The 16581-nt window shown below is 46.7% G+C and overlaps 1 protein-coding gene across 2 annotated transcripts in view; it reads right to left on the bottom strand.

Moving 5' to 3' along the window:
• The window catches only part of LOC138637477 (immunoglobulin superfamily member 11-like), a 69115-nt gene that overhangs the window by 32327 nt on the left and 20207 nt on the right, over nt 1-16581 (bottom strand). The window contains exons 2-5 of one of the 2 annotated variants that reach the window (XM_069726201.1): nt 16116-16276; nt 15833-16037; nt 14095-14250; nt 13695-13814 (exon numbers count right to left, since the gene is read on the bottom strand). In XM_069726201.1, the coding sequence (XP_069582302.1) occupies nt 13695-13814; nt 14095-14250; nt 15833-16037; nt 16116-16276 (642 nt within the window). The remainder of the gene's footprint in view (nt 1-13694; nt 13815-14094; nt 14251-15832; nt 16038-16115; nt 16277-16581) is intronic. The other variant, XM_069726210.1, reaches the window with a different exon arrangement.

The following is a 16581-nucleotide window of genomic DNA, read 5'->3' as shown; positions in this document are numbered from 1 at the left end:
TAGAATAAGGTGCGTTCGCAGCCCAGGGTCCACCGTGCAGAGATGGAACCTGCTGCCAAGTAATGACGGACTATATGGCGGTACAATGTGAATACACACACGGGTAAACTTCAACCTGTGTGAAGGAAGCGAACCCTGTTAAGTCACAGGGCCACGGTACCGCACGCCAGAGCACAAGCAAGGAGACACCAAGCTCAGTCCAAAGACTTGGGATCCGAGTCCGTCTAGACTTCTTGCGCTCGACACCGCTAATGGGGTGTCAGCGTAACCAAAATAATAATTAAAGCTGCACGAGAGTGCGAACTGTGCCGTACTGGCGGACGCCACTAACCACCAAGACTTGGGCTAAAGAAGCGCTCTAATGGCGCGTGGCGCCGTACTGGCGGTCACAGCAGTAGACGCTGTTTCGTGTGTTAACGCTGTGAGTTCAGCCGGGCGCTAGATTGCAGCCATACACCTTACACGAACAGTCATACACAAGGGATGGGTTTTTTAAGGAACGACTTGCACTCATCAACACACACACGATTACAATTGTATACTAGCGCTTGGCCGTGCGGTCATGTGAACCTTATATAGCTGCAGCATGTACATGACCTTCCCAGAAGGACCAATGGGAGGCTGCCACAGAAGTTGAGCACCTTCAGGACCTTCCTGGAGGACCAATGGGATCTGCTGCAGTATCTGAGCATGTGACCTTCAATCTCTAACGGGAGATCTTGCCCTGGGCATGCTCAGAAGGGGAAAAGCAGGACTTGGTCCCAAAAGCGTCTGCTCGCTGCTGCCCAGCACTGGCTTCAATGGCAGAAGCTGGAAAAGCAACAGTAATCCTATGCACAGAGTGAGACTGAGCAAGACGCTGAGACCGACGTCTCCGCTGAGCAGATTCCACTGCGGCTGGAGAAGAATGGGAGACCGCAGCAGAGATGGTTTGAGATTCCCCCTGTGCAAAGGTGGGAACTCGACACCTAACATTACCCCCCCTCCTAGGGCCCCCCCCTCCTTGGACCTCGCCACACTTGAAGGCAGCAATGAGCTGTGGAGCTCGAATGTGTTCAGCAGGCTCCCAGGACCTCTCCTCTGGCCCATAACCCTTCCAATCCACCAAATAGAATTTTTTGCCACGTACCACCTTGCACCCCAAAATAGCGTTCACCTCGTAATCGTCCGTAGATGTCCCGGCAGATGACTCGGAAAACCGGGACATGTATACGGGTTTCAAGAGGGACACATGAAAGGTGTCGGTGATACCCAAGTGTGGAGGAAGGGCCAGATGGTAGACCACAGGGTTAACCTGTTCGAGGACCTAGAAGGGACCCAAGTAGCGAGGTGCAAACTTAGTGGACTCAACACGCAGCCTGATGTTACGGGCGGAGAGCCACACTAAGTCGCCAGGAGCAAAGATCGGAGCGGGGCGCAGATGCGCATCGGCAGGGGACCTCATTCTCTCCTTGGAGGCCCGAATGGCATCCTGAGTGCGGTCCCAAATGTCCCATGCCTTCACAGCCCAGTCTGCCACCCTGGAGTCGGCGGAAGACACAGGCATGGGCACAGGGACACGCGGATGCTGGCCGTAATTTAGGAGGAATGGAGTCTGACCGGTGGAGTCAGCTACGGCGTTGTTAAGTGCAAACTCTGCCCACGGTAGCAAGGATGCCCAGTCATCCTGCATGGCAGAAACAAAATGTCGTAAATATGTTACCAGGGTCTGGTTGGCCCTCTCTACCAACCCATTCATCTCGGGATGATATGCCGAAGAGAGATTCAACTCAATACTGAGTAGACGACAAAGCTCTCACCAGAATCGAGGCGCAAACTGGGGACCCCGGTCACTAACAATTTTGTCTGGCATACCGTGTAGGCGAAAGATACAGTGGGGCAAAAAAGTATTTAGTCAGTCAGCAATAGTGCAAGTTCCACCACTTAAAAAGATGAGAGGCGTCTGTAATTTACATCATAGGTAGACCTCAACTATGGGAGACAAACTGAGAAAAAAAAATCCAGAAAATCACATTGTCTGTTTTTTTAACAATTTATTTGCATATTATGGTGGAAAATAAGTATTTGGTCAGAAACAAACAATCAAGATTTCTGGCTCTCACAGACCTGTAACTTCTTCTTTAAGAGTCTCTTCTTTCCTCCACTCATTACCTGTAGTAATGGCACCTGTTTAAACTTGTTATCAGTATAAAAAGACACCTGTGCACACCCTCAAACAGTCTGACTCTAAACTCCACTATGGTGAAGACCAAAGAGCTGTCAAAGGACACCAGAAACAAAATTGTAGCCCTGCACCAGTCTGGGAAGACTGAATCTGCAATAGCCAACCAGCTTGGAGTGAAGAAATCAACAGTGGGAGCAATAATTAGAAAATGGAAGACATACAAGACCACTGATAATCTCCCTTGATCTGGGGCTCCACGCAAAATCCCACCCCGTGGGGTCAGAATGATCACAAGAACGGTGAGCAAAAATCCCAGAACCACGCGGGGGGAACTAGTGAATGAACTGCAGAGAGCTGGGACCAATGTAACAAGGTCTACCATAAGTAACACACTACGCCACCATGGACTCAGATCCTGCAGTGCCAGACGTGTCCCACTGCTTAAGCCAGTACATGTCCGGGCCCGTCTGAAGTTTGCTAGAGAGCATTTGGATGATCCAGAGGAGTTTTGGGAGAATGTCCTATGGTCTGATGAAACCAAACTGGAACTGTTTGGTAGAAACACAACTTGTCGTGTTTGGAGGAAAAAGAATACTGAGTTGCATCCATCAAACACCATACCTACTGTAAAGCATGGTGGTGGAAACATCATGCTTTGGGGCTGTTTCTCTGCAAAGGGGCCAGGACGACTGATCCGGGTACATGAAAGAATGAATGGGGCCATGTATCGTGAGATTTTGAGTGCAAACCTCCTTCCATCAGCAAGGGCATTGAAGATGAAACGTGGCTGGGTCTTTCAACATGACAATGATCCAAAGCACACCGCCAGGGCAACGAAGGAGTGTCTTCGTAAGAAGCATTTCAAGGTCCTGGAGTGGCCTAGCCAGTCTCCAGATCTCAACCCTATAGAAAACCTTTGGAGGGAGTTGAAAGTCAGTGTTGCCAAGCGAAAAGCCAAAAACATCACTGCTCTAGAGGAGATCTGCATGGAGGAATGGGCCAACATACCAACAACAGTGTGTGGCAACCTTGTGAAGACTTACAGAAAACGTTTGACCTCTGTCATTGCCAACAAAGGATATATTACAAAGTATTGAGATGAAATTTTGTTTCTGACCAAATACTTATTTTCCACCATAATATGCAAATAAATTGTTAAAAAAACAGACAATGTGATTTTCTGGATTTTTTTTTCTCAGTTTGTCTCCCATAGTTGAGGTCTACCTATGATGTAAATTACAGACGCCTCTCATCTTTTTAAGTGGTGGAACTTGCACTATTGCTGACTGACTAAATACTTTTTTGCCCCACTGTATGTTTGATGAACAACACAGCCAGAGCCCGTGCAGAAGGTAGCCGTGAAAGAGGCACCAAGTGCACCATTTTGGAAAAATGGTCGGTGATCACCCAGATAATGGTGCAGTTACGAGACTTGGGTAAGCGCACCACAAAATCCATCCCGACCATCTCCCAGGGCCTGTCCGCCACCGGCATGGGGTAAAGTAACCCAGCTGGCCGTTGCCGAGGAGACTTGTTCTTGGCGCTGGAGACACATGCCCGAACATAGTCTGCGACGTCACGAGCCATATGCGGCCACCAGTACGTCCTCGCCAAGCGCTCAGATGTCCTCTTGGTCCCAAAGTGTCCACCCACCATGGACGAGTGAGCCCAAGAGAGAACCTCCGGTCACAAATTAGATGGAACGAAAACTTGCCTGGGGGCACAGACTCTAGCGAAACCGGAGCCACCGTTCTCAGGCTCTCTGAAGGGACAATAAGCCGAGGCTCCTCTGATGATGATGATACTACAGAGTGAGATAGAGCGTCGGCACGAATGCTCTTCTCCCCGGAAAGAAAATGGAGGGTGAAATGGAACCGGGAGAAGAACAGGGACCATCTAGCCTGACGAGAATTTAGCCGCTGGGCTGTCTGTAAAAACACCAAGTTCTTGTGGTCTGTGAACACCTGGAAGGGAAAGCGAGCTCACTCCAGAAGATGTCTCCACTCTGAGAAAGCCAACTTCATAGCTAGCAACTCCCTGTCCCCGACGGAATAATTCCTGTTATGACCTGGTGGTCAGGACAATAATGGACCTGGTGGTCAAGAGCACACGGAATGACCTGATAGTTACTGATAATAATGACGAGCTCTGGGACATGGGAACTCTGCTGACCGCAATCCCTAAACCTATCAAACACACTAGAAATAGCCGTGGATTGCGCCTAACGCTCCCTATGCAACTCGGCACAGCCTAAGAAACTAGCTAGCCCTGAAGATAGAAAAATAAAGCCTACCTTGCCTCAGAGAAATTCCCCAAAGGAAAAGGCAGCCCCCCACATATAATGACTGTGAGTAAAGATGAAAATGCAAACACAGAGATGAAATAGATTTAGCAAAGTGAGGCCCGACTTACTGAACAGACCGAGGATAGGAAAGGTTACTTTGCGGTCAGCACAAAAACCTACAAAAAGACCACGCAGAGGGCGCAAAAAGACCCTCCGCGCCGACTCACGGTGCGGAGGCGCTCCCTCTGCGTCCCAGAGCTTCCAGCAAGCAAGACAACAAATTAAATAGCAAGCTGGACAGAAAAATAGCAAACCAAAGAAATACAAGCTGGAACTTAGCTTCTGATGGGAAGACAGGTCACAAGAACGATCCAGGAGTGAACTAGACCAATACTGGAACATTGACAGGTGGCATGGAGCAAAGATCTAAGTGGAGTTAAATAGAGCAGCCAGCTAACGAATTAACCTCGTCACCTGTGAAACTCAGAAACACCCACCAGAGGAAGTCCATGGACAGAACCAGCCGAAGTACCATTCATGACCACAGGAGGGAGCCCGACAACCGAATTCACAACAAATTCCTCTCCGCTGGTGAAAAGGTCTTAGAGAAGAAGAAGCAAGGATGCTTCCGACCTTGAGCATCCTTTTGGAAGAGGACTGATCCAGCACCAACGGATGAGGTATCCACCTCCATAATAAATGGCCTATCTACATTGGAGCGATGCAGGATGGGAGCACTAGCGAAGTGTGACTTAATCAAGAGAAAGGCCTTGGAGACCTCCTCCGACCACAACTTGGGATTTGCCCCCTTCTTGGTGAGGGCAACCAAGGGAGCTACCAAAGTTGAGAAGTGGGGAATGAACTGGCGATAGTAATTAATGAACCCCATAAAGCGCTGCACCGCTTTGAGAGAATGGGGTTCCTGCCAGTCCATCACAGCCTGTAGCTTGGCAGGATCCATAGCCAATCCCTAGGCAGAGATGATATAGCCAAGGAAAGGCAAGGACTCCTGCTCAAACACACACTTCTCGAACTTGGCATAGAGGGAGTTAGCCCGTAGGAGGTCGAAGACCTTGCAAACATCTCTCCGGTGGGAGTCTATATTTGGAGAGTAGATGAGAATATCATCCAGATAAACTACGACCAAGGGGGAAAGCATATCCCGGAAGATGTTGTTTACAAAGTCTTGGAAAACGGCTGGGGCATTACAGAGCCCGAAGGGCATATCAGATATTCATAGTGCCCATCCCTGGTGTTAAAAGCCGTCTTTCATTCGTCCCCCTCACGGATGCGAATCAGGTTGTAAGCACCCCGCAGATCTAATTTAGTAAATACCCTTGCTCCCCGTAGCCTATCAAAAAGCTCAGATATCAGGGGCAAAGGATACTTATTCTTAACGGTGATGGCGTTAAGACCCCTATAATCTATGCATGGACGTAGTTCCCCGTTCTTCTTCTGCACGAAAAAGAACCCTGCCCCAGCAGGTGACACTGACTTCCTGATGAACCCTCTTGCCAGATTCTCTTGAATGTACTGAGACATTGCCTCCGTCTCCGGGAGAGATAACGGATAGACTCGACCCCGGGGAGGCTCAGCACCAGGCAAGAGATCAATAGGACAGTTATAGGGGCAATGGGGCGGAAGGGTCTCCGCCGCCTTTTTGGAGAACACGTCCGCATAGGACCAATATTGCTTGGGGAGAGAGGATAGATCTGCGGGTACCTCTGTAGTAGCATCCTGAACGCACTACCTCTGACAACAACCCCCACAAGACTCACCCCATCCCAGAATTCTGCCTGAGGACCACTCGATATGAGGAGAGTAATACCGTAGCCAAGGTATCCCCAACAGGACCTCATCAATTCCCTAAGGAATGACAAGCAGAGATTTAATCTCCTGATGGGATGGCGACATGGACAGAGTAAAAGGGATGGTCTGGTGTGTTATCTGTGAGGGCAGTGTCGACCCATTCACCACTCGTACCGTTAGTGGTTAAGCTAGCATAACTGGGGGGATTTCGTGACGTTGGGCGAAGGCAGAAGACAGAAAATTGCCCTCCGCCCCAGAATCCACACAGAGCTCTACCGAGTGAGTGAATGAGCCTATTGTTATTGTCCCCTTAAAGGACAATTTGTAGGCAAACATCGCCGTGTTCAGTGTACCTCCACCTACTACCACTAGACGCTGACTGTTGTGAATTCTGTTGTCGGGCTCCCTCCTGTGGTCATGAATGGTACTTCGGCTGGTTCTGTCCATGGACTTTCTCTGGTGGCTGTGGGTGTTTCTGAGTTTCCTTCCACAGGTGACGAGGTTAATTCGTTAGCTGGCTGCTCTATTTAACTCCACTTAGATCTTTGCTCCATGCCACCTGTCAATGTTCCAGTATTGGTCTAGTTCACTCCTGGATCGTTCTTGTGACCTGTCTTCCCAGCAGAAGCTAAGTTCCAGCTTGTATTTCTTTGGTTTGCTATTTTTCTGTCCAGCTTGCTATTTTTATTGTTGTTTTGGTTGCTGGAAGCTCTGGGACGCAGAGGGAGCGCCTCCACACCGTGAGTCGGTGCGGAGGGTCTTTTTGCGCCCTCTGCGTGGTCTTTTTGTAGTTTTTTGTGCTGACCGCAAAGCTACCTTTCCTATCCTCGGTCTGTTCAGTAAGTCGGGCCTCGCTTTGCTAAATCTATTTCATCTCTGTGTTTGTATTTTCATCTTTACTCACAGTCATTATATGTGGGGGGCTGTCTTTTAATTTGGGGAATTTCTCTTAACCACCAGGTCCATTATTGTCCTGACCACCAGGTCATAACAGCTGACGTTTCCTCGACCGCTGGGAACATCTGGTGGCAAGATGTCCGGACTGCTGGCAAACATGACAAACATGGACTTAGATCCCGCTCGTGACACTTCCATGGCCTCATGTGACTCAGGGGCCTGGACTGGAGATTCCAAAGGTTTGGCGAAGGTGGGAGCCAGCCGAAACCTCTGCCTACACTGGGCTCGCTCTAACCTCCGCTTGTGAAAACAGAGGTCAATACGAGTGGACACTGCTATTAACTCCTCCAGTGTGGCGGGAATCTCCCTAGTGGCCAGGGCGTCCTTCACATGGTCAGCCAGCCCCCTCCAAAATATCGGAATTAGGGTTTTATCCGACCACTCCAGCTCAGATGCTAGGGTGCGGAAGTGGACGGCAAAATGGCTGACCAAGGACGAGACCTGAGTCAATGCCAACAGTTGGAGCGCCGTATCATGGGTGACACAAGGTCCTAAAAAGACCTGTTTCAGAGTGCTCAGGAACAAAGAAGCACTCTGCACCACATGATCGCCTTGCTCCCACAGCGGCGTAGCCCACTCTAACGCCCTGTCCGACAGGAGAGACACAATAAACCCCACCTTGGCCCTCTCTGTAGGGAAACGAGGCCAGAAGCTCGAGATGTATAGAGCACTGACTCAAGAAACCCCTACAAGACTTACTATCACCAGAAATTTTTTTACTTGCAGCGGGAGGCGAGATAGAGTCGGTACAGGGGTGGCAGTGGACAAGGTGGCTGCAGCCACGCTAGCAGCCTGAACAGCAACTGCGGTTACATCCACAGCTGAGGTTGAGCGCTCGAGAGATGCCAACCTACCCTCCAGCTGCTGGATGTATCGCAAGGATTGCTGTTTGTCCAGCTAACAAGAAAAGGGTAGCATGCACAAAGGAAGGGATCACCATGAAAGTTGTAACAAAATATAACAATTTTATTATTACACCACACAAGAAACACTACAAAAATAGTTAAAAAACAATTAAAATTGCACTATGGAGTACAAAACAATGAACACAAGACCCGAAATAAGGTCAAACCACAGTGCCCCCCTATCAATATATATATAAAGAGCTGCCTGGTGAGTCTATATATACGAGGTCTGCTGAAAAAGCAACAATACCTTAGTACTGAGGACCCCTATAGAAAGTAACTAGGACAAGATGAAACATCCTATACTACCTAAAAAAGTAAATCAGGCCTCCAAGGCAGCGTTCCTAGAAGTGATAGCAGGGCAGAGTATAACATAGCAATGATAGGGGGTAACACCGGGCACAGACGCCCAACGCGTGTCGCCAGTAAACTGGCTTCTTCAGGGGCAGATTGCTGTTTGTCCGTCATTACTAGCCAGACCCTGGCGCTAGTATAATGTTAGGGCTAGCGGAATGCACCAAATAATAAGAAAGGTAGAATAAGGTGCGTTCGCAGCCTGGGGTCCACCGTGCAGAGATGGAACCTGCTGCCAAGTAATGACGGACTATATGGCGGTACAATGTGAATACACATACGGGTAAACTTCACCCTGTGTGAAGGAAGCGAACCCTGTTAAGTCACAGGGCTGCGGTACCGCACGCCAGAGCGCAAACAAGGAGTCACCAAGCCCAGTCCCAAGACTTGGGATCCGAGTCCGTCTAGACTTCTTGCGCTCGACACCGCTAATGGGGTGTCAGCGTAACCAAAATAATAATTAAAGCTGCACGAGAGTGCGAACTGTGCCGTACTGGCGGACGCCACTAACCACCAAGGCTTGGGCTAAAGAAGCGCTCTAATGGCGCGTGGCGCCGTACTGGCGGTCACAGCAGTAGACGCTGTTTCGTGTGTTAACGCTGTGAGTTCAGCCGGGCGCTAGATTGTAGCCATACACCTTACGCGAACAGTCATACACAAGGGATGGGTTTTTTTAAGGAACGACTTGCACTCATCAACACACATGATTATAATTGTATACTAGCGCATGGCCGTGCGGTCATGCGAACCTTATATAGCTGCAGCATGTACATGGCCTTCCGAGAAGGACCAATGGGAGGCTGCCACAGAAGTTGAGCACCTTCAGGACCTTCCTGGAGGACCAATGGGATCTGCTGCAGTATCTGAGCATGTGACTCTCGATCTCCAATGGGAGATCTTGCCCTGGGCATGCTCAGAAGGGGAAAAGCAGGACTTAGTCCCGAAGCGTCTGCTCGCCGCTGCCTAGCGCTGGCTTCAATAGCAGAAGCTGGAAAAGCAGCAGTTGCCCTATGCACAGAGTGAGACTGAGCAAGACGCTGGGACCGACGTTTCTGCTGAGCAGACTCCACTGCAGCTGGAGAAGAATGGGAGACCGCAGCAGAGATGGTTCAAGATTCCCCCTATGCAGAGGCGGAAACTCGACACCTGTCAACTGAAAATGCTGACAGTCTGACTCTTTTAAAAATGAACAAGGGCTGGATTGGCCAAGATTTCTGTACACCACCAAGTGAAAACAGCGAAACATAACCTGTAATACATTGTCTTTTTTGTGGTGGTGTATTGTTCTGCACCTCTCCCCAACCACACATGGCTGTCCGCTTCCTGATTTCGTTTGTTTGGTGTTACCTCCTTATTCGCATCCTCATCATCCACAACCAGTACAACACCAGGGTGAACGTATTGCGTGATTGCAAAAGTCACTCAATTTTTGTGCAAGGGTGTTTTTCAGATGCCCATTACTAATTGGAAAACAAAATAAACTCCCCCAGGGGGAACTGTCATCAAAATGACATGTACGTATATTTTTCCCATTTATTCTTATACATTCCAATTTTAATATCTCAGCACCGTCCTTTTATGACCCAGTGTATATCTCTACAATATGAAAATATTTAAATACTATTATATATATTTTTTTATATCCCTGCCTCTGAGCTGTTTCTAGGGACAAACATATGTCGTTGGACACAATCTGGCATCATATATATGAACCTGTGTTCGCCCCTCCCTTTTTTAATTTACTTTCATGGGTGGATTTGCATCTTTTTTTTTTTTTAATTTCAGTATGATTTATCTTTATGCCTCCTCATTCTCCACCACTAGATCACCAGGCTTAATGTCTTCTGTGCCGCTACAGGCAGTCCAATTTTTTGCAAGGGTGTCTATGATGCCCATAGTATATTTTTAAAAAATGTATTCCCCTTGGGGAAATGTTAGTCAACCCATGCACTGCATATATGGGCATTACAATTCTAGGAGACACACTCCTTTACATTGGGCCTAGTTTTTAATGAGGCCTTCAGCAATGTCTCCTCATTCTCCACCACTAGATCACCAGGGGTCACGTGTTCCGTGCTGCTACAGACAGTCAATTTTTTGGCAAAGGAGTCTGTGATCCCCATTAAATATTTTTTAAAAATGTACCCCCCATGGGGAAATGTTTGTCAGCCTATACACTTAGTGCACATTAGTGTATGGCCATTACAAGTCTAGGAGATCCGCTCCTTTAAATTGGGCCTAGTTTTTAATGAGGCCTTCAGCAATGTCTCCTCATTTTCCACCACTAGATCACCAGAGTTCACATGTTCCATTCTGCTACAGACAGTCAATTTTTTGGCCGGGGTGTCTGTGATCCCCATTAAATATTTTTTAAAAATTTACCCCCCATGGGGAAATGTTTGTCAGCCCATACACTTAGCGACCCCTACATGTAACACCAGTCTGAGCCTCACACTATCTACGCAATATAAATATACATATACATAATGTATACAGTACAGACCAAAAGTTTGGACACCTTCTCATTTAAAGATTTTTCTGTATTTTCATGACTATGAAAATTGTAAATTCACACTGAAGGCATCAAAACTATGAATTAACACACGTGGAATTATATACTTAACAAAAAAGTGTGAAACAACTGAAATTATGTCTTATATTCTAGGTTCTTCAAAGTAGCCACCTTCCACTTTGATGACTGCTTTGCACACTCTTGGCATTCTCTTGATGAGCTTCAAGAGGTAGTCACCAGAAATGGTCTTCCAACAATCTTGAAGGAGTTCCCAGAGATGCTTAGCACTTTTTGGCCCTTTTACCTTCACTCTGCGGTTCAGCTCACCCCAACCATCTCGATTGGGTTTAGGTCTGGTGACTGTGGAGGCCAGGTCATCTTGATGAGCTTCAAGAGGTAGTCACCCGGAATTGTTTTCACTTCACAGGTGTGCCCTGTCAGGTTTAATAAGTGGAATTTCTTGCCTTATAAATGGGGTTGGGACCATCAGTTGGGTTGTGCAGATGTCTGGTGGATACACAGCTGATAGTCCTACTTAATAGACTGTTAGAATTTGTATTATGGCAAGAAAAAAACAGCTAAGTAAAGAAAAATGAGTCGCCATCATTACTTCAATAAATGAAGGTCAGACAGTCCAAAAAATTGGGAAATCTTTGAAAGTGTCCCCAAATGCAGTTGCAAAAGCCATCAAGCGCTACAAAAAAACTGGCTCACATGACGACCGCCCCAGGAAAGGAAGACCAAGAGTCACCTCTGCTTCTGAGGATAAGTTTATCCGAGTCAGCAGCCTCAGAAATCGCAGGTTAACAGCAGCTCAGATTAGAGACCAGGTCAATGCCACACAGAGTTCTAGCAGCAAACACATCTCTACAACAACTGTTAAGAGGAGTCTTTGTGCAGCAGGCCTTCATGGTAAAATAGCTGCCAGGAAACCACTGCTAAGGACAGGCAACAAGCAGAAGAGACTTGTGTGGGCTAAAGAACACAAGGAATTTACATTAGACCAGTGGAAATCTGTGCTTTGGTCTGATGAGTCCAAATTTGAGATCTTTGGTTCCAACCATTGTGTCTTTGTGCGACTCTACATGCCTGGTTCCCACCATGAAGCATGGAGGAGGAGGTGTGATGGTGTGGGGGTGCTTTTCTGGTGACACAGTTGTGGATTTATTCAAAATTGAAGGCATACTGAACCAGCATGGCTACCACAGCACCTTGCAGCGGCATTCTATTCCATCCGGTTTGCGTTTAGTTGGACCATCATTTATTTTTCAACAGGACAATGACCCCAAACACACTTCCAGGCTGTGTAAGGGCTATTAGATCAAGAAGGAGAGTGATGGGGTGCTACGCCAGATGACCTGGCCTCCACAGTCACCAGACCTGAACCCAATCGAGATGGTTTGGGGTGAGCTGGACCCCAGAGTGAAGGCAAAAGGGCCAACAAGTGCTAAGCATCTCTGGGAACTCCTTCAAGATTGTTGGAAGACCATTCCTGGTGACTGCCTCTTGAAGCTCATCAAGAGAATGCCAAGAGTGTGCAAAGCAGTCATCAAAGCAAAAGGTGGCTACTTTGAAGAACCTAGAATATAAGACATAATTTCAGTTGTTTAACACTTTTTTGTTAAGCATATAATTCCACATGTGCTAATTCATAGTTTTGATGCCTTCAGTGTGAATGTACAATTTTCATAGTCATGAAAATACAGAAAAATCTTTAAATGAGAAGGTGTGTCCAAACTTTTGGTCTGTACTATATATATATATATATATATATATATATATATATATATATATATATATATATACACACACACACCTATTCTATGTGTATATATCTAAACTTTTCTATTCTAACTTGTCACTCTGCGATTATACTGTACGCGGCAGATGATTTGCTGGCTTTTTATCTATCTATCTATCTATCTATCTATCTATCTATCTATATATCTATCTCTGGCAAAAATTAAGAGATCACCACATCAAAACCCTGTCATTGGCAGCCCAATCTCCAGACCTGAACCCCACTGAAAACCTCTGGAATGTATAGTCACAAGCCATCAAACAAAAGAAGAAATGCTTACATTTTTGCACCAGGAGCAGTGTGAAAGACTGGTGGAAACTGGAAAGCATGCTAAGATGCATAAAAGCTGTGATTAAAAATCATGGTTATTCCACAAAACATTGATTTCTGAACTCTTCCTGAGTTAAAACATTAGTATTGTTGTTTCTGAATGATTATGGACTTGTTTTCTTTGCATTATTATTTAAGGTCTGAAAGCACTTTTTTTTAATTTTGACCATTTCTCCTTAAAAAAAAACATACAAAATTTATTGAACGAAAATTCAGAAACGTTGTCAGAAGTTTATAGAATAAGTGAACAATTTACATTTTACTCAAAAATATACCTATAAAGAGAAAAATCAGACAAACTTAAAATTTTGAAGTGGTCTCTTAATTTTTGCCAGAGCTGTATATATATGTGTGTTGAAGAATATTTCGTTTGAAAACGTATGTAAAAGCTTATGTTAAAATCGCATTGCAATCGGATGGAAAACAGATGATAGGTGTGAGAAATCGGATTACACTCGCATGACACTCGCATAACACTTGCATTACACTCCTGCGACTCTCGGCAGGGAGACTTGGACCGATTTTCCATACGGTAAATGTGACCCAGCCTAAGTGTACAACTCTCCTTAGATACTCACCAACACTTATGTGCAGCTCCACAGCACATGTCCTGGATCCAAGCTGGTTGCTGATGGTACAGCGGTAGAGTCCTGAAGTTTCTGATGAGATGTTTCTTAGAGTAGTAAAGGCGTGATAATCTGCAGAGACAGTAATGTGGTTGGGGTTATCCACATCATAGCTCCTTGCTCCACTCCTGGACATGAGCGTACAAAGTGCACAAAAACTGCAGGAATGGCAGCCGTGCACAGCAGATAGAGTTGCTCACCTGGATTTGCACAAAGTAGTTAAACATGCAGGCAGCACGTGATGGTTACATGGAATATTGACATGGTTTCATGTGGAGAATATTAGAGTTCTGTCTCCGCATGGATATAATGCTGCTCTGGAAGCCGTACAGTCTACATCGATTACTCTCACCTTCCCGGGCGCTAATCAGTTGCTGAGCACCAGGTGCAATCTTCTCCCATCGTATTGTTGGTGTAGGGATCCCTTCCTTCACTGAACATCGCAGCCGGATGCTTCCTCCTTCTTGACCATAACTGTCACTGAAGCAGTCAGGAATCGATGGGGGCACTGCTCATAGAAGAAAGGCAGGATGTGAGGACAAGTGCACAGTTTTTACTAATTTACTACCCATTAACGCCTCCCAGCCAGGGTTTCCCAATTCTGAAATCTCATAACCATGCCAGCTGCAGGTTGTCAGGGCATGCCAAAAGTTTTACAACAGCTAGAAACACCCAAGCAAAAGAAACATTAATCTACACCTAAATGTGAGTCAGTAACAGGTCACCTCTGCATAAAACAGCAAAAAAAAAACAAAACCAGACAGTTTATGATGTCCACACAGTACATGCCCTCCATGCATACAGTATGATATCCCCACAATACATTACCCCCACACACAGTATGATGTTACCACAATACATTACCCCCACACAGAGTATGATAACCCCACAGTACATTCCCCCCCATAAACTGTATGAAGTCCCCAAAATTCATTACCACCACACAGAGTATGATGTACCCACAGTACATTACCCACACAGAGTATGATGTACCCACAGTACTTTCTCTCCACACACACAGTATGATGTACCCACAGTACATTGCCTCCACACACAGTAGGATGTCCCCACAGTACATTCCCTCCACACACAGTATGATATCCCCACAATACATTACTCCCACCAAGTATGATGTCCCTATAGTACATTCCCCCACACAAAGTATGATGTTCCCACAGTACATTACTCCCACACACAGTATGATATCCCAACAGTTCAATACCCTCACAAAGTATGATGTCCCCACAGTACATTCCATCAACGCACAGTATGATGTCCCATTGGTACATTCCCTCCACACACAGTATGATGTCCCTACAGTACATTACACCCACACACAGTATGATGTCCCCACAGTACATTTTCCTCACAGACAACATGATGTCGCCACACTACATTCCCTCCACACACAGTGTGATGTCCCGACAGTACATTACCCCCCCCCCCACACATTGTATGATGTCCCCACAGTACATTACCCCCCCAAACAGTATTATATCGCTATAGTACAATCCCCCCACAAACATTATAATGTTCCCACAGTAAATTCCCCCACAAACAGTATGATGTTCCAGCAGTACATTACCCCACACACAGCATGATGTCCCCACAGTTCATTACCCCCACACACAGTATGATGTCTCCACAATACACCACCCCCACACAGAGTATGATGTCCCCACAGTGCATTCCCTCCACACACAGTATGATGTCCTCACAGTACATTACCCCCCCACACAGTATGATGTCCAACAGTACTTTCCCCCAAACACAGTTTGATGTTCCCACAGTAAAATCCCTCACACACGGTATAACCCCAAAACATAGTTTGCCCCCGACAGTATATTTCCCCACATTAATTTCTGCTTCATGTCATCTTTCTGAAGCTATTGTGAAGATACCTTCACAGTGGCAGTTTCTCTGTATTATCATGATGGGTGGGTCTGCCATGGGGTATGATCTATGGGGGTGTGTGGTCAAGGTGACAACTCTCAATGATGGGGGTCTTCTAGTGACAACCTCTCTCTATGATGGGATGTTATCAGGGGGAAGCCTCTAGGACAAGGCAGCTTGCATTTAGTGTCACTTACCGAGTACGGTAAGCCCGACGAGACCAATGTTGGGTGTTGCCCCATCTGGAGGGTTGATGACTGTGCATTGATAGGTCCCAGTGTCGGACACACGGCTATTGTTAAGGACAATACTGGCATCCTGCGTTGGCTGGGAAACAAATGTAACCCTTCCCAGGTACTCACTGAGACTTTCTACGATCTGACCTTGTTCATAAGAGATGACCTGCGTGGAAGGATGTTACATATTCATATAAATGACAGTCATTGTATATACAGTGACATGGAATCACCAGCCACACACCTGCAGTGGTTGCTGTGGCTGCAGCAGGGGGGACACTGTCCAGATGATGTTGAGGCGGTTGAGCGCAGCTGTGGTTCTGAAGGAACAAGGAAGCAGGACATTTCCACCTCTTGTCACCTGGACACTGGGAGTGTTCACAACGACCTTCACAGTGGCACCTGCTGCAGTAAATATGGAGACATATGAGCCAGACATAGAAGCCTTGTGCCATCATATTTATAGGGTGTGAACTCCATGGGCCCAGCCGCTTTCCTAGTCAGTACCCCAGATCCACCACTAATCACAGAACAGATGGAGCCCAATCAACAAGAAAGGATCCAACAATGAGGAACCAGAACATCCAGGCAGGGTATAATAAGGAGACCAACATGGCTTCTATAGGTGACACCTAGCTGTAGTGGAAAAATGTGCCATGTTGTCTCCCAGCTTCATTAGGTGAGGATGTGAGCAAGTCCTTAGATGGGCT

This window comes from Ranitomeya imitator, chromosome 1 (genome assembly GCF_032444005.1).
Source record: "Ranitomeya imitator isolate aRanImi1 chromosome 1, aRanImi1.pri, whole genome shotgun sequence".
NCBI classification, from domain to species: Eukaryota; Metazoa; Chordata; class Amphibia; order Anura; family Dendrobatidae; genus Ranitomeya; species Ranitomeya imitator.
Note: the sequence above shows the minus strand (reverse complement) of the source record. Positions and strands in the feature narration are given on the sequence as shown.